This window comes from Gossypium hirsutum, chromosome D09, assembly GCF_007990345.1.
Source record: "Gossypium hirsutum isolate 1008001.06 chromosome D09, Gossypium_hirsutum_v2.1, whole genome shotgun sequence".
NCBI classification, from domain to species: Eukaryota; Viridiplantae; Streptophyta; class Magnoliopsida; order Malvales; family Malvaceae; genus Gossypium; species Gossypium hirsutum.
This window is the reverse complement of record NC_053445.1, coordinates 45724481-45752441: the sequence shown is the minus strand read 5'-3', so window position 1 is coordinate 45752441 and position 27961 is coordinate 45724481. Positions and strand designations below refer to the sequence as shown.

At 36.1% G+C, this 27961-nt stretch overlaps 3 protein-coding genes across 3 annotated transcripts; 1 reads left to right on the top strand and 2 right to left on the bottom strand.

Moving 5' to 3' along the window:
- The first annotated feature begins 2405 nt into the window (after positions 1-2405).
- On the top strand, positions 2406-4769 carry LOC107891055 (receptor-like cytoplasmic kinase 176). Its single transcript, XM_016815699.2, has 6 exons — positions 2406-2672; positions 2843-3168; positions 3288-3423; positions 3508-3650; positions 3738-3861; positions 4000-4769. The coding sequence occupies exons 1-6, from the start codon at positions 2624-2626 to the stop codon at positions 4413-4415; spliced, it is 1194 nt and encodes a 397-aa protein (XP_016671188.1). The 5' UTR covers positions 2406-2623; the 3' UTR covers positions 4416-4769.
- Positions 4770-20078: 15309 nt separating this feature from the next.
- On the bottom strand, positions 20079-22524 carry LOC107891057 (trafficking protein particle complex subunit 4). Its single transcript, XM_016815701.2, has 3 exons — positions 21501-22524; positions 21261-21429; positions 20079-20513 (listed from the first exon to the last, which is right to left on the bottom strand). Exons 1-3 carry the CDS (start codon positions 21558-21560, stop codon positions 20317-20319), a joined length of 426 nt encoding a protein of 141 aa, XP_016671190.1. The 5' UTR covers positions 21561-22524; the 3' UTR covers positions 20079-20316.
- Positions 22525-24983: 2459 nt separating this feature from the next.
- LOC107891056 (expansin-A6-like) lies at positions 24984-26308 on the bottom strand. Its single transcript, NM_001398431.1, has 3 exons — positions 26089-26308; positions 25598-25916; positions 24984-25442 (listed from the first exon to the last, which is right to left on the bottom strand). The coding sequence occupies exons 1-3, from the start codon at positions 26252-26254 to the stop codon at positions 25133-25135; spliced, it is 795 nt and encodes a 264-aa protein (NP_001385360.1). The 5' UTR covers positions 26255-26308; the 3' UTR covers positions 24984-25132.
- Between the last annotated feature and the right edge of the window lie 1653 nt (positions 26309-27961).

Below are 27961 nucleotides of genomic sequence, written 5' to 3'. Positions count from 1 at the left end.
GCCTTTGCCAGTTCATCATGGGTTTTGCTTCCTTCAAGTTCTTTCTTTTCCTCAAGCCACAGCGAGCCTTCTGTTATAGCACAAACATTTACTTTGTGTGAACTCTTTTTTGGCCCATCATCCACTTATTTGATGCCACCTATCATTATATTTAATTAAAGTTTTAATATAACAAAAAGATACTATAAAATAATTTAATAATTAATTGAGTTCTCCATAAAAATTAATACTCAATTAAATCATTAATCGAATATAAACGATCAATTAAGTCCTCAAATTATCAAATTTCATGTAAGTCCTAACAGTCATTATATTTATCATGTGACACGTTACATGGCAAAAGTATAAAATAAAATTAAAAATATATTCCAAAACTCTTCCACATAAATGTCATATCTATTATAAAATGTAATGTGGTATATGAAATGATTTGTGATCTATCTACTTATGTAGGTCTCATGTGTATAAGAGCTACTAAGCTTCTAAAGAATTTCCTTTATAGTCATCTCCACTTCTACTCTAAGTATTATGAACAATAAAAATGAAAACAACTAGCTGTTTAGAAATTTGATAAAAATAAATAAACAACTCTCTTTCAAGTATAAAGTAAAAATCAAAATGGAAAGAGAAAAACATAAAACCAAAATATTATCTAAACTTAACAGCCTTTGAGCTGTTTCCATCTAAAATTGAAGGTAAAAAATTGGACGAGTACACACACTGTTTTAGTTTAAGGTGGAAATATTTAAGATGAAAGGTTTGACGGGATGGATCCGTATAAATCATGAAATAGAGAAGTAGAGAAGATCGAACATAAAAATTTTACATGGAAAAGCGTCAGTTGAGAGGATAAAAAACTACGGGTAAACGGAGATTTCGGCTTTTCACTAAACAAGCAAACGAACGAGAGTACAAAATAGAGAAAATAATTCTAAAAGAACAAAACCCAATATCTGAATATAAAACTCTCTAAAAAACCAACATTAAAATATATATTTTACCCTTCTTCGATTGCTCATCGATCATCTTTCTAAATGCTTATGAAGAGTCCGATAAATAAAGGCACACCCCAGATAAACCAACATTAAAAGAATATGATCTGGAATCTAGAAAATTTTGGGTTTTTTAATTTTTCATATATTTATCATTAATTTTTTTATAGCTTTAATATATATATTTTTAATTTCTTATTATTTTTTAAATTTATATTTTTCATAATTTTATATGCTTTCTTATATTTTTTCCAATTTTTAATTATTTTTAGTAATTTAAAAAATATATATAACATTTTTACAATTTTCTATATAATTTTATGAAATTTTAAACAATTTAAAAGAGTATCGACTTTTGACGAACATAAGGACTTTTAAGGGTTTCCATGGAACTTAATTGTTTCTTATATTCAATAATGGTTGAATTGAGTATTGTTTTTTTATTAGTAACTCAATTGAATTTTGAATTAATTTATAGGGACTTTGTTATATTAAGTCTTAATTAAAATCTTAAATATTTATATAATTATATATAAATTATTCAATTTTGATATAATTATATAATTATATTATATTTTCTACTATTTTATCATGTTATATAAAATTTTCAAAATTAAAATTATCAATTTATCTTGTATTACTACACAGTCAAGTGTTTGGAGAAAGTGATGTTTTTCCTTTATCTGGTTACATGCATAATGCTTTCCAAATAAAAAATATAACATTTTTATCATATTTACGTTCAATTTTTTACTTAGATTTAAAAAAATTATTCAATAATGAAGTGGTAAAAAACTAATGTATAAATAATACTTTTATTATATCTTATGGATGTAATAATTCCAGTAAGAATCTACAAACAGGAATTACCGGATTTAGTAAAAGAGAAGCTTCATGATGCCTTGGCATCATTGACAAGAAGAGCCCAACTGCCATGGCGCATTTTCACACTGGCAAAGCAACATGTTTTTTTAAGGTAAATCCAATGGTGAAGACAAAGGTTCTTAACAGGTGTGGGGGAAGAGGGTTGACTTGACTAATCATTGAGAATCAAGAGGGAAAATTTAACCAAAGGAATCCCATATACAGCAAACCAAGTTTGATTATTAAATTAAATCTCTCTATATCTTAATCTTATTTTGATTTTTATGCAACTTGTTAGTAGTTTTCTATTGGTGTTTTTGGCTCATGGGTTAAAGAAAATAGTTTATTGTTTAATAGTACTATAAAATTGTCTTGTTCACATGGTGAATTTCTTGGGGGAAAACAAACAAAAGAAGCTGAAGGAGTCAACAGTCTACGATATATGGTTGGCTGAGGTCTAAAAAGGGCTCCTCTTAAAAGGAAGGTAGGAAGAAACACAGAAAGCAAGCAAAGAAGCTTTTATTTTTTTTCCACCTTGCCTTGTCGATTTTGCTCTCTTCAAGCCAAACCCACCTTCGGAAAAAGGACATCATATCCAAAATCTTGCTACCCTATTACCACCTACTGCCATCTTTTCTTGCTACCCTATTACCACCTACTGCCATCTTTTTTGATCTTCATCGATTTCCCTTTTTTTCCATTAAGAGGAAATAAAGCCAAAAAGAGAAGATTGAAAGAAAGAAAGGTCTGGGTTTTACTCTGTTTTGATGGGAGTTTGCTGGAGCCATCGTATCAAGTCTGTCAGTCCTAGCACGGGTGAGTTCATTGTTGTTTGGTTTTTTTTTTTTTATCCTTTTGCTTAAAGCTTTTTTTTTCTCCTTCAAATTGTAACATGGATTTGTATGGAGCTTTAAAAAACTTGGAGTTTTCGTTTAGAGTTGAGAGAATTTTATATAAAGCATGTGAAATGAACTATTTTATTACAGGGGTTAATTCAAGGAATGCCAGCAGAAATGGGAACAATTTGAGTAGTTCAAGCAGCAGGGAATCTTCAGCTTCTATTCCACAAACCCCTCGGAGTGAAGGTGAGATTTTGCAGTCTTCAAATTTAAAGACTTTCACTTTCAGTGAGCTGAAAGCAGCCACCAGAAACTTCAGACCAGACAGTGTCCTAGGAGAAGGTGGATTTGGTTCTGTCTTCAAAGGATGGATTGATGAACATTCATTCAAAGCCACCAAGCCCGGTACTGGCATAATAATTGCTGTTAAAAGGCTCAACCAAGAAGGATTCCAGGGTCACAAGGAATGGCTGGTTAGTATTTTTTTCATTTTGACTTTCTCAAATGGCTGCTTCCTGTCAATAATTTCACTTGCCATGTTTGAAATTTTCTTAAATTTGGTGAAATCATGATGTCATAATTTGGTATGCAGGCTGAAATCAACTATCTTGGACAATTGCATCACCCCAATCTTGTAAAGTTGATTGGTTACTGCTTAGAGGACGAGCACCGGCTTCTTGCATACGAGTTCATGGTACGGGGTAGCATGGAGAACCATTTATTTAGGAGTGAGTTTCCTTGCATTTATGAACCATTCATATAATCATATCTATGAAATCCTATCCACTGTGGCTAATTTGATGTTGAAACAGGGGGGTCGCACTTTCCACCACTTTCTTGGGGTATACGGATGAAGGTTGCACTTGGTGCTGCCAAGGGACTTGCTTTTCTTCACAATGCCAAAACACAAGTCATATATCGCGACTTCAAAACTTCTAATATCTTGCTCGATTCAGTATGTGTAACTTAGCTAATGCTTCCCTTTCCATTTCTGTTAATATCTTTGGAATTTCATCCCTTCTGTTCCATTCAATTTTTGCAGAATTACAACGCCAAACTCTCCGATTTTGGGTTAGCTAGGGATGGACCAACTGGTGACAGAAGCCATGTTTCCACTAGGGTCATGGGAACCTATGGATATGCTGCTCCAGAGTATCTAGCCACAGGTATTGGTTCCCGCTTAAAAACTTGGTCTATGTTTGGCTGTTATATGTATCTACTTGATTCTCATTGCAATTAGTTATTTGTTATTGGATCATATGAGATGAAGGTATTGATATCAATTGAAATTTTCTATTGGAAAGGTCATTTGACTGCCAAGAGTGACATATACAGTTTCGGAGTTGTTCTACTAGAAATGTTATCCGGCCGACGAGCTATAGACAATAACAGACCATCTGGAGAACACAATCTGGTTGATTGGGCAAAACCTTACCTGACCAACAAACGTAGGATATTCCGTGTGCTAGACACCCATCTCCAAGGCCAGTATTCATTGACTCGGGCACAAGAGGCTGCTAACCTTGCACACCAGTGCTTAGCCGTAGAACCCAAGTTGAGGCCAAGCATGGATGAGGTGGTAACAGCACTTGAGAAGCTTCAGGAGACGGGAGACATGCCAAAAAGAAATCAGAAAGAACGCCGTGGAAATGCTCACAACCGTTCCAATGGTAAACCAACCACTTATCCGAAGCCTTCTGCTTCACCTCTCCATGTTTAGATCAAAACCTTTTTGATGCAGCTGCAATTTTCTTCCTGATTTGAATATCCATATGAATTGTTTTTGGGATTTAGGCAGGAAACAAGAACATGGTTGTGTACAGTTTTTTCGGGTTAAACTTTTTAAATCTAGCTCTGAAATTCATCAAGCTCAGACCCAAGAGCATGCACGAATATGATCTGGGTTTTGCTATATATCATACCATCATGATTGAGAAAAAGTGAAGTATACATGTTTATGTTTTTATGAAAATGATATTGTGCTTAGCATATGGTCTTTGCATGCCAATGTAACTAAGTTCATTTGAAACCGTGTAAGAATCCTTGTTTTGTTATAATCCATATGGTATTTTGAGATGCATGTTGTTGGCACCATTTTTTTGATGAAAACGGGGTCGACTTGGATTTTGAAAATGAAAACGGGAGTCGCCACCAATCTTTTATTAAGGTGTGATTGGATCACCTTGAAAAGTAGTTGCTTTTAATAAACGAGTGGATTTTATTAAAACAACAATTTTGGTCTGCGAAATTTAGAAAACGGGTTCGGGAGTCGGTTACGTACGGGGAAGGATTAGCACCCCCGTAACGCCCAAAAATTGGTACCTAGCCGATTACCTGATGTCTTAGTGTTGAACATTGATAACTTTTGAAGATACGATCCTTTTGCTATGCGTTCAAAATTTTAAGAAAAATGGGGCATATTTCATGCAAATCGAGAAAGAAAACCATATCCCGTAAGTTAGGACACAATATTTCAATTTTACGATGAATGAATGCCAAAACTGGTCTATTTTCAAAGATATTTGATGTTATCGGGATTAGGGAAAAGATCGCGTCCCGTGAGTTAGAACACAACCCCTTTTACTAAACCGAATACATTAAAATATAATTTAAATCACAAAAAGGCAAAGGATCCGTTCTACGTCGAAAGAAAGAATTACACTCCGTAAGTTAGGACGCAATATCTCGGGCTTTCAATACGTGAACGGACGTCACAATTTGAAAAGTATTTGATTATCTCGGGTTTAGGAGAACGATCACATCCCGTAAGTTAGAACATGATCTTTTGTTAATCCCCGAGACTATTTTTAAAACTTTGTTGAAAAAGGGTTCGCGTATTTAAGAATTATCGAAGAAATCAAAACCCCGTAAGTTAGGGTACGATTTCTCGATATCTTAATATGAAAATCGGGTTTACGAATGTTGAATAACAAATTGGCAAATAAAGGTGAAACAGTCGATAATAATAGTGACTATTTGAATTTACGAATAAATACATACGGGAAATATAAAAGGATACGCGGAGGTTAAAATGCATACAAGTATATAAACGTAATGGTATGAAGGTTTTAAATATTTGTAAAATATATGTAAATACGTGTATAATATAATAAAATAAAACAAATATATATGGGTATATAAAAAGAGAAATGTATTAGAGTATGAAATATATTTTAGGGTGAGAATGTACATATAAATGCAAGTACACATAGGCATAAATATATATACAATAGAGAATAAATAATAAGTAAATAAGTATACGTATATGTATTAGTATTAGTATATAATATGTAGGCTCATAAAAATAAATAAAATATGTAATATAGGAATATTAGACAGGTATATAATAAGTACATAATATATTAAGGTTAAAATAAATATATGATGAATATATTTACAATATGCATAAATAGATATATATATATATAAGAATTAGGAACATAATAATATATATAATAAATATGCATAAGTATTAATTAGTAAAAATAATAATAATAAAATAATTATCAAATTTGAATAAATATACAAGCATGTCACATTAAAGATTATAATTAATTAGCAATAAAACTAGGATCTATTTGAATAAAAACTTTAAATTTAGGGCAAAAAAAATGCAAATAAAACGAAGAAGGATCGATTTGCAAAACGCGCGAAAGTTTTAGGGGCCAAAAGGGAAATTTTCCCTCGCCTGTAAAACGATGCCGTTTTCTCGGGACTAAATTGAAATCCCGAAAAATCAGTGGGCAAATTTATAAAATGACAAGGGTTAAATTAAAAATAATTAAAAGTGCGGAGGGGCTAAATGCGAAATTAGCCCATCCGCAAAAACACGCGGATCCTCCGGGTCAGAGCGGGTCGGGTCGCGGGTCGACGCGCGGACCCCCTTTGCCGAAACGGCGCCGTTTCAGGGGGGTATAAATACCCCCCTTTTGCGAAAAAAATCATTTGTGCTGCTGAGGGAAAAAAAGGAGGAGAGAGAGGGAGGGGAGACCTCTGGGGTAGTCCAGAGTCCGGCGAGCTTCGGTCGCCGTCCGTCGAGCCGTCCGTCGTGCCGGCATTGCTCCGGCCACCGTACACGGTGGCCGGAAGTCCAAAAGGCAGGTAATTTTCCCCTCTTTTTTTTTGCGTAAATACGTATCTATATTTTTATGGTTTTTTTTAAAAACATACATTATATACTTAATTTATTCATTAGCCATTGTATTCGAAAGAAAAGAGAAGGTGAGATGAGAACCTTAAGATCGGCCTGCTTGCTATTGATTCAAATCGTTTTTTCTCTGTGTATTCCCTACTGCCCTTTTTTACAAAAATCGAAGAAAGAAAAAAAAAAAAAAAGAATCCCCCTTGTTTACATGCTTGTTTCGGCTTTTATAGCCTTATTTTTGCTCTCTGTTCTTTGTTGTTTTGCAGGTTTTGCAGAGCAAGTGGGCATGGTGGAGTTGGTGGCGGTAGATGGCGATGGGACGTGCGGCTGACAGAGAGCAGCGGCAAGTGGGATACTAGGGTTTCAGTTTCTGAAACCCTAGTCTGATGTGGGCTTGGCTGTTGGGCCAGGGTGCTGGGCCTTTTATTTCTTTCTTGGGCCCGGGCAAATGGGCTGTACAGCTGCCCCTCTTTGCTCATTATCGTATAACGAGAACAGAGCAAAGACTAAGAAAGGCCCATTTTGCCTGGTCTCGCCGAGTCTTGACTTGTTCTGGTACTTCTCCATTTCAAGTAGTTTCATTCCAGTCCACTAGGTCTTGTTGCTTCGATCCATTCCACTGCATTTTAGAGAGATGCGTCCTGTAGCCTTTATCTTCTTCGTAGCAACTTCTGGGGGACGCGGTTTGTGGTTTTCAATCTATTCCACTGCATCTTCAGGGAAATAAGACTTGATGCGACCTACTCTGCTGTAACCTCAGAGAGATAAGATCCTTTATTTTAACCCACTCCACTGTAACTTCAGGGAGATAGGATAGTGTCTTCGATCTGCTCCGCTGTAATCTCGGGGAGATAAGATCTCTGGCTTCAATCTGCTCCACTGTAACTTCAGGGGGACAAGATCTGTAATTTCCAATCTATTCCACTACAGGTCAGGGATATAGGACTTGTGGTTTGAATCCGCTTCCTTACACTTGAAGATAAGATTTGCTGTCTTTGATCTGCTCCGCTACGGCTTAGGGAGACAAAATCTGTAACCTTTAACCAGCTCCAATGCAACCGATGGAGGCAAGGCTTTGTTTTTGATCTGCTTCGCTGTTAATGCAGGAAGGCAAGATCTTTTTCTTTAACTAGCTCCACTGCAATCGATGGATGCAAGGCTTTGTTTTCGATCTGCTTCGCTGTTAATGTAGGAAGGCAAGATCTTTTTCTTTAACCAGCTCTATCACAACCGAAAGAGGCAAGGTTTGTGTCTTCGATCTGCTTCGCTGTCAATGCAGAAAGGCAAGATCCTTTGTCTTCAACCAGCTCCATCACAACCGAAAGAGGCAAGGTTTGTGTCTTCGATCTGCTTCGCTGTTAATGTAGGAAGGCAAGATCTTTTGTCTTCAACCAGCTCTATCACAACCGAAAGAGGCAAGGTTTGTGTCTTCGATCTGCTTCGCTGTTAATGTAGGAAGGCAAGATCTTTTGTCTTCAACCAGCTCTATCGCAACCGAAAGAGGCAAGGTTTGTGTCTTCGATCTGCTTCGCTGTTAATGCAGAAAGGCAAGATCCTTTGTCTTCAACCAGCTCCATCACAACCGAAAGAGGCAAGGTTTGTGTCTTCGATCTGCTTCGCTGTTAATGTAGGAAGGCAAGATCTTTTGTCTTCAACCAGCTCTATCACAACCGAAAGAGGCAAGGTTTGTGTCTTCGATCTGCTTCGCTGTTAATGTAGGAAGGCAAGATCTTTTGTCTTCAACCAGCTCTATCGCAACCGAAAGAGGCAAGGTTTGTGTCTTCGATCTGCTTCGCTGTTAATGTAGGAAGGCAAGATCTTTAACTTCATTGATCTGTCCCTTGGGGAACATGACCTGTATGTCCTATTTTATGAACCTAATTGTGCCTAGTGATTAGGATGACATAATCAGAATGAATCAAATGCTCCTAACTAGATATGTATGAATGACATTTGAGTGAATGCAAAATGTCATGAAGATGATTCCTTAATGCTTAGGTTAACATCACGTAAAAACTTATTAAGGTTTTATCACTGACGTACTACAACGCCTTTTTGCTCGTCTGGTATATCCAAAGAAACACTTAATCTGGTTGCCCCCCACTGTAAACCTTAAAGTTTAATCTATTAGGGCACAAAATTTGTACCATCATTCTCCCTCCACAATCCAAGGGTAGAAAGGTATGGCTTTTCTCAATCTTCTCCTATCGCAATTCAATGATATTGAATGTGAAACTCTTTGGTCATTTACCTCATTCCCAAGGTGTCATACCAAATGCTCATGCACAATTGCAAAATTTTCTTCTCCCAGAAGACCTTTTCCTTTTGCCTGGTAAATATCGCTTGTTAGCTCATTGAAGCTTTGCCACCAACACGACATCTTGTCATTTTGCTCAATCAATATTTGGACAACAAAATCTGAAAAGATAGCCTTTAACTTAAACTATTCCCTCTTAGATATTTCACCCTTTCAACTTGGTGCGTTCTAAACGATAGTCCTGTTTCAGGTTCCTATATTATTTAGAAACTTCTAGAGTAATATGCAAAACTTTCATTGTGAAAGTATCATCATTCCAATGCAACATACTTGCAAAAAAGAATATAACAATGGATGAAATAGAATTGATTTGAGAGCAAGCTCGAAATGAATGAATTATCAAGGGTAATAAAAGAGGAATTGATTGGAACACGTATCTTGAAAAAGAATGAAGTATTCCAAGAACAACAACAAATTCAATATATAAATAGTATGAAGGTTAGGTGCCCCAGATATCGCAGCTTGAACTTCTCTGTACAAACTTTCTGAAGACTTTCCTGAGTTTGACATGTGTTTAGGAGATCTACAGGACTCTGTCGATGCCCCCAAGATGTCGCCTATCCTTTCCTGTTGATTCAGGCATGGCAAGATCAACACATGCCTCAACATGAACAAAACTTGAGCAGCTTATATCACCTCATGCCCCATTTTGATCAGTATTTGAGCCGCCCTTTACGGGTTTTCAGCTCAGATCCCCTTTGGCCTAAGGCGCCCTTTGCGGGTTTTCCCCTTAGCCTCTCCATTTTTACTCTTTTCATTTTCCATTTTCATTCTTCATCTTTTTCTTTCTTTTTTTTTTTTTTTGAACTTCATTGTCTTACAATACAGTGACAAACTGTGATGTCTGATTTTGAACCGATTACAGCCCTCAACTATCATGTTGTCATTCCAGTTCAATACATTTTCCCATACCATCATCTTTGGAATTCTATATTGGCATATGATGACATTGACGCATGCTGTAGCCTTTCTCCATTTGATGAAGTAATTAATGATCTCAATAGTGAAGCAATGCCCATTAGAAGCCTTCGATAATGGTGATGTCCATGCCCCATTTTGCTCAAAATTTGAGTCACCCTTTTTGGGTTTTCAACTCAAAACCACTTTTGGGCACAAAGCGCCCTTTTTGGTTTTTCGCCTTGGCCTCTTCTTTTCTTTTCTTTGCTTTTCATATTTTTATTTTGACTTTGATTAATTTCTCTTTTTCTTTTTATTTTTTTATTTTGATTTTGATTTTGTTTTTTTCTTTTCCTTTTCCCTTGTTTTTTGAATCGGATCTAAACTCTTGGGATTAGGCAAGTCCTTGTTATCCCCTTCAAAGGATCTTCTCTGATATCGAATTTCCTTTATAGAGCCTTTTAGGGCAAAACTACAACTGGAAACTTTTGATCTTCTTCTTCCATCGGGATAAAATCCAGCAACATCTTAAAGGAATAGAAACTCGACTTCAAACGGGCAGAGCTATGCTGAATTGACGAGAACTGTAACACCCCTTACCCGAGACCGTTTCCGGAGTCGAGCACGAGGCATTACTTAGCTTATCTTACCAATTCGGAGCATAAAAACTAGGTTTGAAAATTTATTTCATTATTCGCAGCAAATCTGTCCAATCGCGCAGAAGTTACTAAATTAATTATAACTTGAGCTACAGAACTCAAAATTTAATTCTGTAAATTTTCCCTGAAACTAGACTCATATATCTACTCAACATAAAATTTTTATAATTTTTGGTTCAGCAAATTAGTACAGTTTATTAGTTAAAGTCTCCCCTATTTCACCACCTGACTGCCCTGACCTCTAGTCACTAAAAATAAGTTTTCTCACTGTAGGATTTTCATATGAAGTTCTTACTTGTTTCTACAGAAAATAGACTCATTAAGAAATCTAACCATGTAAATTTCAACTCATAACCATTTTTGTAAAAATTTTAATTATTTTCTAAACTCAGAACAGGGGACTCCAAAAATAGTTCTGACCCTATCTTACTAAAATTCACATATCTTAAAATATAAATTTCCTTTTTCTACACCGTTATTTTTCCATGAAAATAGACTCAACAAGCTTTAATTCCATATATCATTCACCCTCTAATTCATTTTATACTATCTTGGGTGATTTTTCAAATTCACGTCACTGTGCTGCCTGAATTCTGTTTCTTTGCAAAATTTTATCCTTTCATGATTTCCATGCATAATTTATCACCTAATCTTTCATAACAACAAACACCTTCATCCTTAATCATTTTAATAACCATACATCATCAAATATTTACACATCACTCATTAGCAAAATCATCATTACAAACATACAAAATAACTAAATCCCTATACATGCCATAACTCAAACGTGTTTCGATATAAAATACCGAGCAGTTGTAGTTGATAGTGTGGACGATCTCCGACTTCTTTAGGATCCTTGAAGTAGCTTTGCAATACTATAAGAGAAAGAGAAATAAAAGAAGTAAGCATAAAGCTTAGTAAGTTTACTAGCAAATAAATAACAATATTTAACTTAAATAATTAAACTCAATGTCTATATCTCTAGTTTACTCTTTAGTTAATCTCATACTAGTTCTCTTACTTGTTTACTTAGAATACTTGTGTGCATAACTTACTCAATCCTTGCTGCATCGTTGAACATCAATTGATAGTATAATAAGTTCTTAAGTCTTACAACTTACCTGAGCTTGCCATTTATGCTTTAAACTGAACTTTCATGAACATGATTCGTTTACAAGCCCGTTGAGCTACATTGGAATAATAAGGATACTCGGGTCTCTTCTGATAATAACATGCCAAAGCCATGTCCCAGACATGGTCTTACATGGGATGTTCTCGTGATGGTGCCCATGCCATGTCCCAGACATGGTCTTATAGGGGACCTCTCATCTCGGTGCCAACGCCATGTCCCAGACATGGTCTTACATGGGACCTCTCGTCTCGGTGCCCATGCCATGTCCCAGACATGGTCTTACAGGGGACCTCTCATGATCTTAAGGATGCCAATGCCATGTCCCAGACATGGTCTTACATGGGATCTCTTTACCCAAATGTCATGACATTCGTATCCAGTACCATCCTTATGTATCAACGGGACTTTTAAATTTTAATTCTCTATCATTTCATGCTTGGATCATCATCAAATAAATTCATAAAATAAATTCATAATTGCTGGAAATTAACAGCATTAATAATAAATATTGAAATATTGCATTTATTTACCGTAAACTTACCTCGGTACCAATTATAGCCAAATTCACCAACTTAGTCTTCAACTTTATTCTTCCCTTTGTCTAACCTCGAGTTTCGTACTTCTTGATCTAAAATAGTAAATTTAACTTATTTAATAATCACATTCATCAAAACAGCCCTCGACTCTAACTTTTTCAAAATTACAATTTTGCCCCTAAACTTTTACATAATTACATTTTTGCCCCAAGGCTCGGAAATTAAACTTCATCTCTTATTCTTATGTTTTATAACATTCTGAACATTTTTCCCTTCTATGGCAACATCAAATTCCCACTCTAACATGTACTTATGAACATTAGGTATTTTTACCGATTATGTCGTTTTACTCGTTTTCACTTAAAATCGCTTAGAAAAAGTTGTTTAACATAATTTCTAGCTTCATATTTTATCATAAAACATCAAAATAAACACTTTTCACCTATGGGTATTTTTCCAAATATAAACCCTAGGTTAAATTATTGCTAGAATAAGCTAAATTAAGCTACCGGGATCTCAAAAACGTAAAGAACATTAAAAACGGGGCTTGGGATCACTTACTATGGAGCTTGGAAGCTTGAAAACCCTAACTATGGCTTCCCCCCCTTGCTGATTTCGTTCATATGAAGAAGATGATGATTTTTGCCATCTTTTTCCCTTTTAATTCATTTTAATTACTAGATTACCAAATTGCCCCTAACTTAAAAATTTTCTATTTCACTTATCTCATGTCCATTTTTGTCTACCAAGTTACCAATTGTATAATTACCATATAAGGACCTCCAATTTAAAGTTTCATAACAATTGGACACCTCTAACATGTAGAACTCAACTTTTGCACTTTTTACAATTTAGTCCTTTTGACTAAATTGAGTGCCCAAACGTCAAAATTTTCGAACGAAATTTTCAAAAAATCATTTTGTGAAATTGTAGACCATAAAAATATAAGAAAAATAAAATTTTTCTCATCGGATTTGTGGTTCCGAAACCACTGTTCCGATAACCTCAAATTTGGGCCATTACAAGAACGGTATTGCCCCGGCAAAGAATTGCATCGTTCGCACTGTAAATTTCTGACATCGTGCTGTTGTGCAGGTTTTATTATAAGAATCGAGGCATACCCTGGTATGATCATACAAAGACATCTTTGAATTTTTCGTCTCTGTAGGCAGGTCAATTCTAGTCTTCATCGAGCTCACAATTTCTAATGATTCACTGAGAGGTAGGATATGTTTATCCTTTTGTTCTACCATCCTCAACAAGTTTGGAGATAAGCTACGATCTGTGTCATCTTCAAAGTCGTGAGATCCCTCAAAACACATATCTCGCTCAAAAGGAGGTTCTAAGTCTGTAGCAGTGTCATTCATGTCGTTGATATCCAGGGACCTATTGTAGGTACAAAATAATATATAAAGAATGTATGAATTTAAGAATAAGTATCTGCACAGTATGATTATGAATGAACGAAAGAATGATTTGGATGGAAGAATAAAAGAATGATCAATGAAAAAATATTAGTTCAAAAGATCGCAAAGATGCATTCCATTAAAATAATGACGTTCAGACATAAGCCTTTTTCACAAAAGACTTCTTGTTGCTCTAGGCTGAAAGCAACAAGTGTGTTTTGAATATTACTCTGAGTAAGCTCTAAATACTACAAAGGTTTCTTTAGAACACTCCCAGGTTTTATAAGGGCGAACATCTAATAAGATCCCTTTTCAATTATGCCTTCATATATGGTATTGATGTGAAAACTTCCCAACACTTTCTCATATATTGCGTTCACCCCATTGTTAATCATGATTGGGTGGCGAATTTTCTGCATTAGATGAGTCACCAAACTTGACGACACCCATGTTGATGAGCTTTTCAACCAGTTTCTTGAAGGCTATGCAGTTCTCTATGGAATGCCCCGTATTTCCCGCATGATATTCGCAATGTGCATTTGCATCGTGCCATTTGGGGTACGGTGGCTGTGGAGGTTTCGTGTAGAGAGGGGCGACAACACGTGCGTTGAATAAGCTTTGATACAACTCCTTATATGCCATCGGAATTGGCGTGAATTGAAGGTTCTCAGTGCCTTGCTTCACATACGATTCTTGTCTAGATGAACCTTGCTGACTAGTAATCACCTTTCTTGGCTGTGTAATCGATTTGTTGTAGGTGTTCACATTGCTCACATCATTTTCCTTCTTCTTTAAGTCTGACCTTCTATTATTCTCCCCAGCATCAATCTTTCCACTTCTCACGGCACTTTCAATCATTTCACTGCTCATGACTATGTCTAAAAAACTCATCGAAGCACTTCCCAACATGTGAGTGATGAACGGGGCCTTCAATGTGTGGATGAAGAGCATCGTCATTTCTTTCTCTAGGAGTGGCGGCTGAACTTGAATAGCGACCTCCCTCCACCTTTGTGCGTATTGCCTAAAACTTTCATTAGGCTTTTTCTCCATATTTTGAAGGGTAATTCTGTCAAGGACCATATCAGCTACATGACTGTATTGTTTCATAAAGGCTTGTGCTAAATCCCTCCAAGAACTAATCTGGATACGCGTCAATTGATTGTACCACTTAGACGCTGCCCCTGTGAGGCTATCTTGAAAGCAATGTATGAGCAGTTGGTCGTTGTTGACGTATCCGGCCATACGCCTACAGAACATAGTAATATGAGCTTCTGGGCAGCTGGTCCCATTATATTTCTCGAATTCCGGCATCTTAAATTTGTAAGGAAGCACCAAATCCGGAACTAAACTTAGATCTTTCGCATCTATTCCATGATAGCCGTCGATACTTTCTATCGCCCTAAACTTCTCTTCAATCCATTTCCATTTCTCCTCAAACTGCTTTGGTAACTCCTCCTTCATCTTGTCTTTCTCCGCTACTTCATCGAAGTCCGGGACAACCAGATTATCGTCAGGACTAGAACCAGATCTCCCCTGAAGGTTCTTCGGTATTGAAGCGTTACCTTGAAAGTGCTGAGGCCTAATCGAAACAGAAGATCTTCGTGGATGTGGTTCAATCTGAATTTGCGCTTGCGGAGGCGTGTATCCTGGAGAAAAAAGTGGCTCATCATTGTTTCCTTCTTCATCGCAAACCACAGGATTTTTCCCTTTATCCACTCCCTTGGTTATTAATTGCGTCAATTTAGTCATTAGTTCATCCTGAGACTCCTTCATCTTTTGTGCCATGTCTTTCTGGATCTTTTCCATATGTTCTTTCATTTGCACCTGTAACTGGTCTTGCATCTCTTTTTGCGTTTGCTCCAGTTTCTCTAATCTTTGATCCATTTCTTTGGCTTTGCGACGAGTACCGTAAGGATGTTTGGTTGATTGGTTTTCCAGATTAGCTGAAATAATTTTACATAATTAGGGTCACTTCGTGAAAATCTAATGCATATGATACAATGTAATGCAGATGCATGAAATGAATGCCTAAAGAGACGTTGATTCTAATTCAATTACATTTAGGAAACTTTTCTAGAAAGCAAATTCCCTTACATAAAACGGATACATGTACGACCTTACCCTCATATTCCAAGAAACAACATCGATTTTTTCTTCATCCGCATGTTTGAGGTAATCTCACCAATAGATGCCATTGCTAGCTCATTTTCTTGATCTTGGTCGCGATCCATCATCTGCCCATCTTCATAAGGCTCGTCAGCTTGTTGAAGGCTTTTGGACAATCGTCTCGAATCCCCAGGCCACCAAGCAAGGTCACGAACTCTTCCATCGCCATTCTTGTGTTTCTCAGAATATGTTTGGGAAGTCGTATTGTTTTCCACTTTATCAAGGAATTCGTATTCCATGACAAGCTTTCTAATTTAGTAATTGGATTTGAATCCATATCTCTTTCCTAAGATGCAAATGCAATGTAATGCAATCATAATCAAAACACAACAAGAAGGGTTAGTACAAAACATAAGCAAGCACAGAAACAAAAAGTACCTAATCGGGTAGATACTAGGGGTTTGGAGTGGCTCTACCTAGGTTAAGTTCCTAAGTCTACTATATGAGGGTTGGTTCTAAAGTAAGGGTACCCGAACCAGCAGATTCCTCGATCCTCACCCATTATAGGCTCATACGGACTGAGTTCAGTTCAGGGGAATACATTTCCCTATGGCCATGCGGAGATGAAAATCTCACGAAGACATAGGTACGGATGTATCCCGAAAGCGATTCACTATCCCATGCGGAGGTGAAAACCTCACGAAGGCGTAGCTTCTCACTCCCACTTAAAAGGGTATGACCAACGGTCATGCAATGCAATGTGCAAAAATAAATCTGAACTTAAACACAGCAATTATGAATCACAATGACGAAGATCATAATAAAGATAAATAAAAATACAATGAAAGGATCATATATTTAAACTAAGTTTTTGATTTTTGACAAAAAGACAAAAAGTAATCAACTCATGGCTTGACTCTCGTGTTTGGTCCCCAGTGGAGTCGTCAAGCTGTTGGCACCATTTTTTTGATGAAAACGGGGTCGACTTGGATTTTGAAAATGAAAACGGGAGTCGCCACCAATCTTTTATTAAGGTGTGATTGGATCACCTTGAAAAGTAGTTGCTTTTAATAAACGAGTGGATTTTATTAAAACAACAATTTTGGTCTGCGAAATTTAGAAAACGGGTTCGGGAGTCGGTTACGTACGGGGAAGGATTAGCACCCCCGTAACGCCCAAAATTGGTACCTAGCCGATTACCTGATGTCTTAGTGTTGAACATTGATAACTTTTGAAGATACGATCCTTTTGCTATGCGTTCAAAATTTTAAGAAAAATGGGGCATATTTCACGCAAATCGAGAAAGAAAACCATATCCCGTAAGTTAGGACACAATATTTCAATTTTACGATGAATGAATGCCAAAACTGGTCTATTTTCAAAGATATTTGATGTTATCGGGATTAGGGAAAAGATCGCGTCCCGTGAGTTAGAACACAACCCCTTTTACTAAACCGAATACATTAAAATATAATTTAAATCACAAAAAGGCAAAGGATCCGTTCTACGTCGAAAGAAAGAATTACACTCCGTAAGTTAGGACGCAATATCTCGGGCTTTCAATACGTGAACGGACGTCACAATTTGAAAAGTATTTGATTATCTCGGGTTTAGGAGAACGATCACATCCCGTAAGTTAGAACATGATCTTTTGTTAATCCCCGAGACTATTTTTAAAACTTTGTTGAAAAAGGGTTCGCGTATTTAAGAATTATCGAAGAAATCAAAACCCCGTAAGTTAGGGTACGATTTCTCGATATCTTAATATGAAAATCGGGTTTACGAATGTTGAATAACAAATTGGCAAATAAAGGTGAAACAGTCGATAATAATAGTGACTATTTGAATTTACGAATAAATACATACGGGAAATATAAAAGGATACGCGGAGGTTAAAATGCATACAAGTATATAAACGTAATGGTATGAAGGTTTTAAATATTTGTAAAATATATGTAAATATGTGTATAATATAATAAAATAAAACAAATATATATGGGTATATAAAAAGAGAAATGTATTAGAGTATGAAATATATTTTAGGGTGAGAATGTACATATAAATGCAAGTACACATAGGCATAAATATATATATACAATAGAGAATAAATAATAAGTAAATAAGTATACGTATATGTATTAGTATTAGTATATAATATGTAGGCTCATAAAAATAAATAAAATATGTAATATAGGAATATTAGACAGGTATATAATAAGTACATAATATATTAAGGTTAAAATAAATATATGATGAATATATTTACAATATGCATAAATAGATATATATATATATATATATAAGAATTAGGAACATAATAATATATATAATAAATATGCATAAGTATTAATTAGTAAAAATAATAATAAAATAATTATCAAATTTGAATAAATATACAAGCATGTCACATTAAAGATTATAATTAATTAGCAATAAAACTAGGATCTATTTGAATAAAAACTTTAAATTTAGGGCAAAAAAAATGCAAATAAAACGAAGAAGGATCGATTTGCAAAACGCGCGAAAGTTTTAGGGGCCAAAAGGGAAATTTTCCCTCGCCTGTAAAACGATGTCGTTTTCTCGGGACTAAATTGAAATCCCGAAAAATCAGTGGGCAAATTTATAAAATGACAAGGGTTAAATTAAAAATAATTAAAAGTGCGGAGGGGCTAAATGCGAAATTAGCCCCTCCGCAAAAACACGCGGATCCTCCGGGTCGGAGCGGGTCGGGTCGCGGGTCGACGCGCGGACCCCCTTTGCCGAAACGGCGCCGTTTCAGGGGTATAAATACCCCCTTTTGCGAAAAAAATCATTTGTGCTGCTGAGGGAAAAAAAGGAGGAGAGAGAGGGAGGGGAGACCTCTGGGGTAGTCCAGAGTCCGGCGAGCTTCGGTCGCCGTCCGTCGAGCCGTCCGTCGTGCCGGCGTTGCTCCGGCCACCGTACACGGTGGCCGGAAGTCCAAAAGGCAGGTAATTTTCCCTTTTTTTTTTTTGCGTAAATACGTATCTATATTTTTATGGTTTTTTTTAAAAACATACATTATATACTTAATTTATTCATTAGCCATTGTATTCGAAAGAAAAGAGAAGGTGAGATGAGAACCTTAAGATCGGCCTGCTTGCTATTGATTCAAATCGTTTTTTCTCTGTGTATTCCCTACTGCCCTTTTTTACAAAAATCGAAGAAGGAAAAAAAAAAGAAAAAAGAACCCCCCTTGTTTACATGCTTGTTTCGGCTTTTATAGCCTTATTTTTGCTCTCTGTTCTTTGTTGTTTTGCAGGTTTTGCAGAGCAAGTGGGCATGGTGGAGTTGGTGGCGGTAGATGGCGATGGGACGTGCGGCTGACAGAGAGCAGCGGCAAGTGGGATACTAGGGTTTCAGTTTCTGAAACCCTAGTCTGATGTGGGCTTGGCTGTTGGGCCAGGGTGCTGGGCCTTTTATTTCTTTCTTGGGCCCGGGCAAATGGGCTGTACACATGTCTTATTGTCTTTTCAAAGCTATCTTTTCAAAGCTATTTACTAAGACCATATTCTTCTTTCTAAACTCTTATCGGAATTTGTCCGTCAATTGTTTGTCCATCTAATTTCCAAAACATCGAAAACCAACTAATTGTCATAAACAACCAAGCAAATTAAATGCATCTTTTGTTTAATTTTTTAATACAAATTTAGCATGAAACAGTGCGTTAAAGAAAGGATTAAAAAGTCAGGAAAGAGAAGTCCAAATGCAAAACGATAAGTGAGATATGGGTTAGTAAAGTGAATGGTGATTGATTGTCAAACAACAATATTTCGACTGAAAGTTCAGGTTGAACTGTAAGACCAGCGCAAGACTTGAGAAATCACCTTTTAGGATAAGATTCAAATGAAAAACAGGGAGAGACTATTCAATAAGTTGAAGAGATTAGACTAACCTTTCAAAGTTCCCTACTCTTCAGCTTTCTTTTCCAACAATGCACATGAATGAAAGAAGAGACTGAAAAAGCTGAAGCTTTGACTTGGCAAGGATAGAGACTTTAATCTTGGTAAAATCTATGCAGGAGAGATTTCACGTACAGTATCTTTCTCATTGAATTTCTCATTGAATGAATGCAAATGATTCACTATGAATGTTTCATTCATAAGATCTCCACTGCTGTAACTTCTTCCTAGATAAAGATTGAAAAACAATAGCAAACAAATAATTGGGGAGCATGCCTCTAAAAGGATTTTTTCATTAATTTTATAAATGTTAATTGGGAAAAACAACTCCAGAAATCATTATATGTTGTAAATGATTCAGCACTTATGAGCTAAACAAAGGAGCTTGATGATATCCCAATACACAGGTTGATACAAACTTGATAGCAATCTTCCATCAAAAGTGTACGGATGAAGATAAGAGATGGTGACATTTTGGTAAGATAAAGGTTCCAGGACAGCTTATCGCCCCAAAAGCACAACACGATCCTTCTGTACTGCCTGTGTTAGGTTGATGTCAAAGAGTTCGCATCGTATAGGCATCTCCATCTCATAGAAGGGGTTCTTCAAAACATAATCTGTGTAGAGCTCATAAACAACTTTCAAGAGAGCCTCCATGTGCTGTGTCCCAGGTTCGCAAACTACAAAGAACTTTGTCCCTGCAAATCATAACATGCATATTTGCAAAATCAACAGTGTAGAGAACATAATGCCTAGTTGTCTACAAAATCATGGTTTCAGAAAACATGCACATAAGACTACCTCCCAAACAACCCATGTCTGGAAAATGCCATTCCATGTCAAATGCAAGAACAAGAGATTTATTCAGCACAATTTGTCAGGACTAACAAGGAGAAATAAGTAAACCACCTGTCAAGTTTGTCAATTTTCCGATAATATGGTCTCAAGTGTTATACTTATCATTAATGGCACAATTAGACTAACAGATATTTTGATACTATCATCCTATCTTCAAGTTGAAGCATAAAAAACTGCTCGACAAGCATTAAATACAAAGTATTTCACTGCCAACAGTTCTTCTCTCGTAGTTTCAGGCTTCGAGAAAGTGTAAAAGCAAGCATTGCCAACAGCGTCCGTAACAAATTATTCAAGCTTCCTATATTTATATAAAAATAAATTTCCAGAAAGTTTCATTTTCTATTCATCATCTTACATGATATGAACTCCCAATATTCGTATTTTAAGCAGGAAAAAGGGCAAGATTAATTTCCTTAATCGAATCAACGAACATCCAAACGATGGCAGACCAATCCTAGTCTACAACTTTCAGTCAACCGAGTGGGAAAATCAGATCTGCAAATCGGTTTTCTCCAATTCTACTTTCGCACTTCAAATTTCCCCAGTATTCAAAATAGTACAATAGATATTTTTAAACAAAAAATTACCGGTAAGAGATTGAAAACAATGGAGATCAAATGTATCAGCTTCAAGTAGCTCAATTCCAGAACAACCAGTGGTAGGCGATAGCTGCTGTGAGATAGCGTGCATCGAATGCCATAGACTAGCCACTCTCAAGCTATCATTCGTATCCATGCGCCCCTTGGATCCATAATCCTTCAGAAAAAGAAAAACTTTACCAAATATTCTCGAGAAACAAACAGAAAAGGGTTTCAAAGAAATGATACCTTATAAAATATCAAACCTCCTGATTTGTTGATTATGTAAAGACTGTAAATCGCAGCCATTGTCAAGAGAATAGAACTCAAAACCCTAAAACTTATCGCTTGGAAATGAATTACTCTGATTCTGTGGGACTGGGAATTGGGAAGTCATTTCTTTTCTTTTTCTTCTTAAATATCCAATTGACGTTTTAGACCTCACTTGAAAAGTTATATTACATCAAGCTTAGCTCATAGTGCCACGTACGGGCACATGGATGCTTTCGTAAATTTAAGGAAAAGCTGGTCCGTTTTGGAAGGAAACAAACAATAAAAAGTAGAAAAAATTCAAAAAAAATTTCGGTAGGGAGAGGGAGAAGTGAGTGAGTCAGAATCAGAGAAATGGCGGTGAGTGGAAACTAACAACATTCTGAGGATGTATCCTGGAATCGAGGGTCATCCCATTTTGGGCTTCAGATCGGTATTCCCTTGGATCCAATAGCTCTGCTTAATTGGTTGGTTAATAATATTACGTGAACGGAGAAAGTCGATGTGTGTGATAGGGGAAACTACGATTTGTTTCGATGATTGCCGAGTTCTACTCCAATCGAATCACACATTGTTCGAGCGTTGCGAAGATCAGCTTCCCACCACATCGTTTCGGCTTTCTTCCTACTTGTTTTTGGTTATGGATCGAGGAAGGCGGAATAGGTTCAAATGCTTCAAAATTCTTGCACACTAAAAGTGATTTAGAGTGTTAGAAATTATGCTTCGAGATGATTTTCCATACTTATGTCAGCATATATATATATATATTTACTCATAGAGAAGGCAAAAAGAAGATAAAAAATGGATGAGAAAAAAAGTGAGAGTCGATATGCTTGATCCCAAGAGCTTGTTTGTACTATATTATGATAACTAGCTTAGTGATTGTAAGTACGGTGAAAAGAAACCAACATAACAAATCTACAGGGTAAAGTTGTAGAGGTTATGGGAGTAGGAACCGTAGAGCAGAGCTACAAAAGTTACAGAGATAAAACCTAAAATACATATGACAACAGGAGAGTCGAAGTGAAACACAAAAACGACATGGAAGAGAGCTAGAGCTCTGCTGAAATGAAGCCCGAAAGCGTTAATGGATTGGGCCCTGCTTGATACCAAGCCCAAATGCCGCACCCAATCATTATAGTACTGGTACAAATTGATGGTAGGTTTTTAAGTTTCAACTTTCACGCATTGATTCAATGAACAACTGTTTTTTCCAAGCTGTAAACAAATGAAGATGAAAAATAACAAGTTTATGACTTCCTCTAATGCATCCCGTTACTAACTAAGCTCTGCCAATTACAAATAACAGAACAGAAGTCTTCTCTTTTTGTTTTTCGTATTAAGTACAGGGACTAGCTGTCCCTTTTTCAATTACCAATTTTGTAGTTTAGACATAGGAATTGTAAGTGCTGAACAACAAAAAAAGATAGAAGGAATTGTAAGTAATTCAATGTATTGGTTGATGGTCTATTGATGTAGAATTTTTTAAGTTAAGCTACTGGAAGCTGCAGTACGTGTGCATTGAACAATGGTTGGGGTGGTGAAGAGAATTTTGACTTCAGCTCAAACAGAGATCAATCAGGTTCGTGGTTTCTTGCATTATTTCTCATAGTTTTAGCCTCTGTATTGCGAATGTATAGGTCAAACATTGCTAATATCAACCTGATAGGCCGAACCTTAATTTTGATTGACAGAAGAAATTCCCATGCAAAGTTTTGAAAGGATTCCTAAATTAAGCAAAGATAGTGAAAACTTTTGGTACATATTCCATTTCCATTATAGCCTGTCTGCCTTTGCAAACCTCCCCAATTGTAAAATATATATATCACTGTTTGGCCAGCATATGCTAAAAGGATAGCATAATCCAGCTTGAGATTGAATTTTATTAACTAGTTATTGGATTCTTCTTGACTAGTTTTAACAGAAGACTATATTGTTTCGACCCCAGGACTGAATTGCCATAGATTGTGAGGAGTGGCCAAATTTGAAGTATCCATTTGCTCTACCAAACCAAATTTTATCGTGATTGGAATCTGAAACCTAGGCCGAGCTTCATCGTCCTATTATTTTTACCTAAAAAGGCATACAACTTGATAATTTTCTTGGGAAAAAAAACAATGAAAGAGATGCCATTTGTCTGTTAAAACCAGCCATCTTAAGTGGAAGCATCTTTGAAGTCGGTTAAGGCCAAGGAACGGCATAGAGTTGGGTCAAAAAATTCGGATGGTAATGCAATTTTGAGATGGCCAAAGCCCAAAGCCACGGCGCTTTCATTGCTTTATTCAATTTATTTTCCTTTCAAAGCAAGTAAGCAGAGAGCATATATATCGATAACAAAAGAAAAGGATGTCTGTTTGGTTAAAAATTAGATGCATTGTTATTGATAGCCGATATTTCACAGAAGAGGAAATATAGTACCTTCAGTTAGACAGGACCTTTTTCTCTATTTCTGGGATGTGATGTGTATCTGTTAATCACACTTGCCATAAAAACCATTTTAATGTATCAAAATACTCGTTTCCCTTAGTTGTTATTGGTTAATACTACGGTACTAGTTAATTAATACAATGAATGATGTGCCGTTTTACATTTGCTCATTGTCGATAGACACCCTAATCATTAAGACTTTTTAAGAAGTGTACTCTAAAGACGACATATTTGGCGGCTGAGGGAAGACGATGGTGCTAACCAGATATGCTAATTTGTGTATTAACATTTAGCGACATGTTTATTTCTTTTGCGTATCATCATAATACTCATTGATTCATGTTTGTATCTGCTATCTCACTTTCAAGGCATCAAATAAAGGTAAAAAGGCAAAAGGGGTTGTGGGGGTGGAGCCATGGAAGCTGAAAACATAAAAAGAAAGTTAAATGGACGGCAAGGGCGAGTGCCAGACTAGCAGCACATGGTCTTCTGCACCATAAACCGACATGTGGTTTATGGAAAGCCCTACTTTGCAGTCCCCTCCTTCCTTTGATATTTACCAGTATTTCTTGCTTTGAAGCAATGGCCAGTTGAGCACAAACCAAAACCCCCCATAATAAAGGCTACCTAAGATTAAATACATCCTTTAATAGCTCTTTTATTTGCTTTGAGAGTTAGATTGGAAGCTCTTAAATATCTTTTAATGAAAAATGAGAAAGCTAAATGAAGCAAGATAAATATAGAAGAAGGTACAGTATTAGAGCAGTAAAAATAAAAATTAGTATATATATATAATGACTAAGACCAAGAGCTGCGGGCTACATTTTTTGCCTTGATTTGCAGCCGCTTCAGCCCCCTTAACAACATTTTACCACTAGCTGGACTTTGTACTAACTATTAGCACCACCTCAATCACCAACAAAATAAAAGGAAAACGCCGACCCAAGATTACGGTGAAAAACAAAAGTTACTACATATGCTTCACTTTAATCACTTTGCTAAACTATCTATCACCATTTTTTTTTTTGTAAATTCCACCGAACACCCCCCAACCCCCATTTTTACTTTTACCCAACTACCCACTACTTCAAAATTTCCTGGGAAAATAAAGGAAATTTGAAGAGCTGGGTTAAAAAAGGAAAATAATAAGTGAAGATATTACTAAAAAGGGGCAAGTGTGAGATTCAAACGCGGAAATTCTTTCCCGTGAAGGTTTGGCCGAATTGCCAATTTGCAGGTGCCACGTTCAACGAAGTGGAGGTTCGCCTGTCACTGCCCGTGACTCTGAACGAGAGTGCCTGACCCACCAAAACGGCGTTTGACTGCCAGTTTTGACCCCAGTTACGGCTCATGCTCAACCAATTGGTGTTAGTTCCCTTCACCTTCACCTTCACGATATCCCCTGCACCCGCGACGTTGGTGACCAAAACCAAGTTGAAGTAACGGAATCCATTAATGGTGAATCGTATCCCCCCTTGCTTTCGGCATGGCACTCTGTCAAAAATAAGCAACAGTTAATTAATCGCAGTAAATATAATCTGTTTGGTTCCTAAGAAAACTGGGAACAAGAAATTTCTGTAGAAATCGTACGAATATAACAATGGCAGAAAACCCATTGAAGTAAAAGGGGAAAGATTTTGGGGACTCACCTACGGTAAGAGACGGGGACAATACCAGCACGGTACTCGGCGATTTTGAGGAACATAGGCATGGCAAGGTCAAAGTGAGGGCGTGGAGGGTTGCACCAGCCACCATTGTCATTTGGGAGAGCATAGTTAGGAGGGCAAAAGTTAGTGGCAGTGATAATAATGGAAGGGCTGCCGGAGTGACACCATCTGGGGTCGTTTGCGCACTTAATCTCAAAGCAAGCACCGCAGCTAAGGCCATTGTTAAAAAGTGCAGTGCTTAAAGCTGCTGTATTCACGCCATAGCCTTGACTGTAGAGATTCCCGTACCCACATGCACCGCCTAAACAAAGGGACGAAAAAAATCCAAACACCATTTTAATGGTTTTAGGGAAATGCAATGCAAAAAATCATGGTTTTAGGGAAATGCAGAACAAGGCCTTGTGCAAGACAACTGCATTAACTAAAGAAATTTATGGTTAAAGAAGAAGATTAACGGACTAAAAAATAAATACCCATTGTTCCAGAAGCATCGCTTCCACCATAAAATGTAGCATGGGCACTTTCCCAAGCTCCACCAGTATAAACTCCAGGGATTCTTGCATTCACCACAGCCAAAAAGGAGAGCAATGAAGCAAAACAGAGCACACTCAAGGAAAAAGAAGGAGCAACAGCGGACATTGTTAATTTTCTTTAGTTTTAAGATGGGGGAAAATTGATAAGAGAGTAAAGAAAGAGAAATGCTGATGTGTTGAATGCGGGAAGATGGTGGGGGTACTTATTGAGAAGCTGAAATGGGGGGGAGGGGGTTAAACTGTTGTTGAAAAGGTAATCACAGACATGTTGAAAAGGTAATCAAAGTATATTAATGTATTAAAATTTTAAATTAATATGGGATACGATTACTTTAAAACACATCCATCTTTTGTGCAATTAATTCAACCCTCACCACTTTCTTTTTTTTTTCCTTTTTTCTTTATAATAAATGTTTGGCTTTAGGTTCGGGTTAACTAAATTTGGAACACCATGTGATGTGCCTCACACATGGGCAAAAAGTTGAAGACCTAATCAAAATAATTGGACATGCCGCACATGCATCTTTGAACCAAATTACTAGAGAGGATATTAGTGTGAACTCCTCGGGTTCCTATCTCATATTCATCATTGAGACTTACCTTTGATTTCAGGTTAAACCCTTTTTTCTTTTCTATGTATCCTTGAACCATTCTTTGATTTCGAAGCATTCAAGTGGACTTAGAGTTATAATACTAAATTATGACAATTTTAGAAAAAATATTTATGTGAAAAATATATGAGTGAATTACACCCAAAATTTTTAAACTATTAGTAAGTTTATATTTTGTTCACTCAATTTTAAAAAGGTTATAAAATAGTCATTGAACTATTTGAGAAATTATATTTAAGTCACTGGGTTGTTAAGTTTTTTTTAAAAATAAAATCCAGCTAGCGATTTTCAAGCGACAGTTCGACAATCAGTACAATGCATCAATAGTCAATGATGAGTAGAAGAACATACTGAATTGATCTGACGACCAATGCCTGAGAAAGGAAAAGAAAGATATTTAAATTTTGGTTTGTAGATCGTAATATTCAAAGCTATTTCATGAAAAGAAATTGAATTGTTGAAGAGTAAGGGAAGGAAAGCTTTTGATTGGTTCAGACAGTGCGAATAGAAAATGTCATACAATAGCGATTTTAACAACAAGTGACTTAAATGAAAACTTTCGAATAGTTCAGTGATCATTTTGTATCTTTTTTGAAGTTGAGTAACCTAAACGTAAATTTAGTGACCTTAGTTGTACAATTTACCCAAATATATATATTTTTAAAAAAGTTACATAAAATATAAATGAGGCTTTGTTTAGAATAATGACGTAAAGTTTTAAGATGTTAGTGATTCATTCTAATTTTAAAAAAGTTTTTATATATTTTATATAAAACTGTAAAAATATAAAAACATGATCATAATATTTTTTTATACTTTTAAATAAAATAGATTTTTTTTTATTTCTTAAGATATCTACTGAACCCAATAACTAATCTTCCGCATTATGTAGGCTCATTAAGGAGGTAGATGTTGGCCACGAGTTTTAAAGCTGCTCCATACCCAATGCAAATATCGAACCCTCGACCACTAATTAAGATAAGAGAAACCCTTACTATTTCACCTAACTCCCGGGACTAAATGAAATGAATTTTTAATCACACCATCTAAAACATTTAAATATAATATAGATAAATAGATTGAATACAGTATAATTAAACAATAACATATAGCATAAATATATAAAAATTTACATTTAATGGATTGATGTTATATAACTGCAAACACTATCAATTAAAAAAATATAATAATGATATTTATTC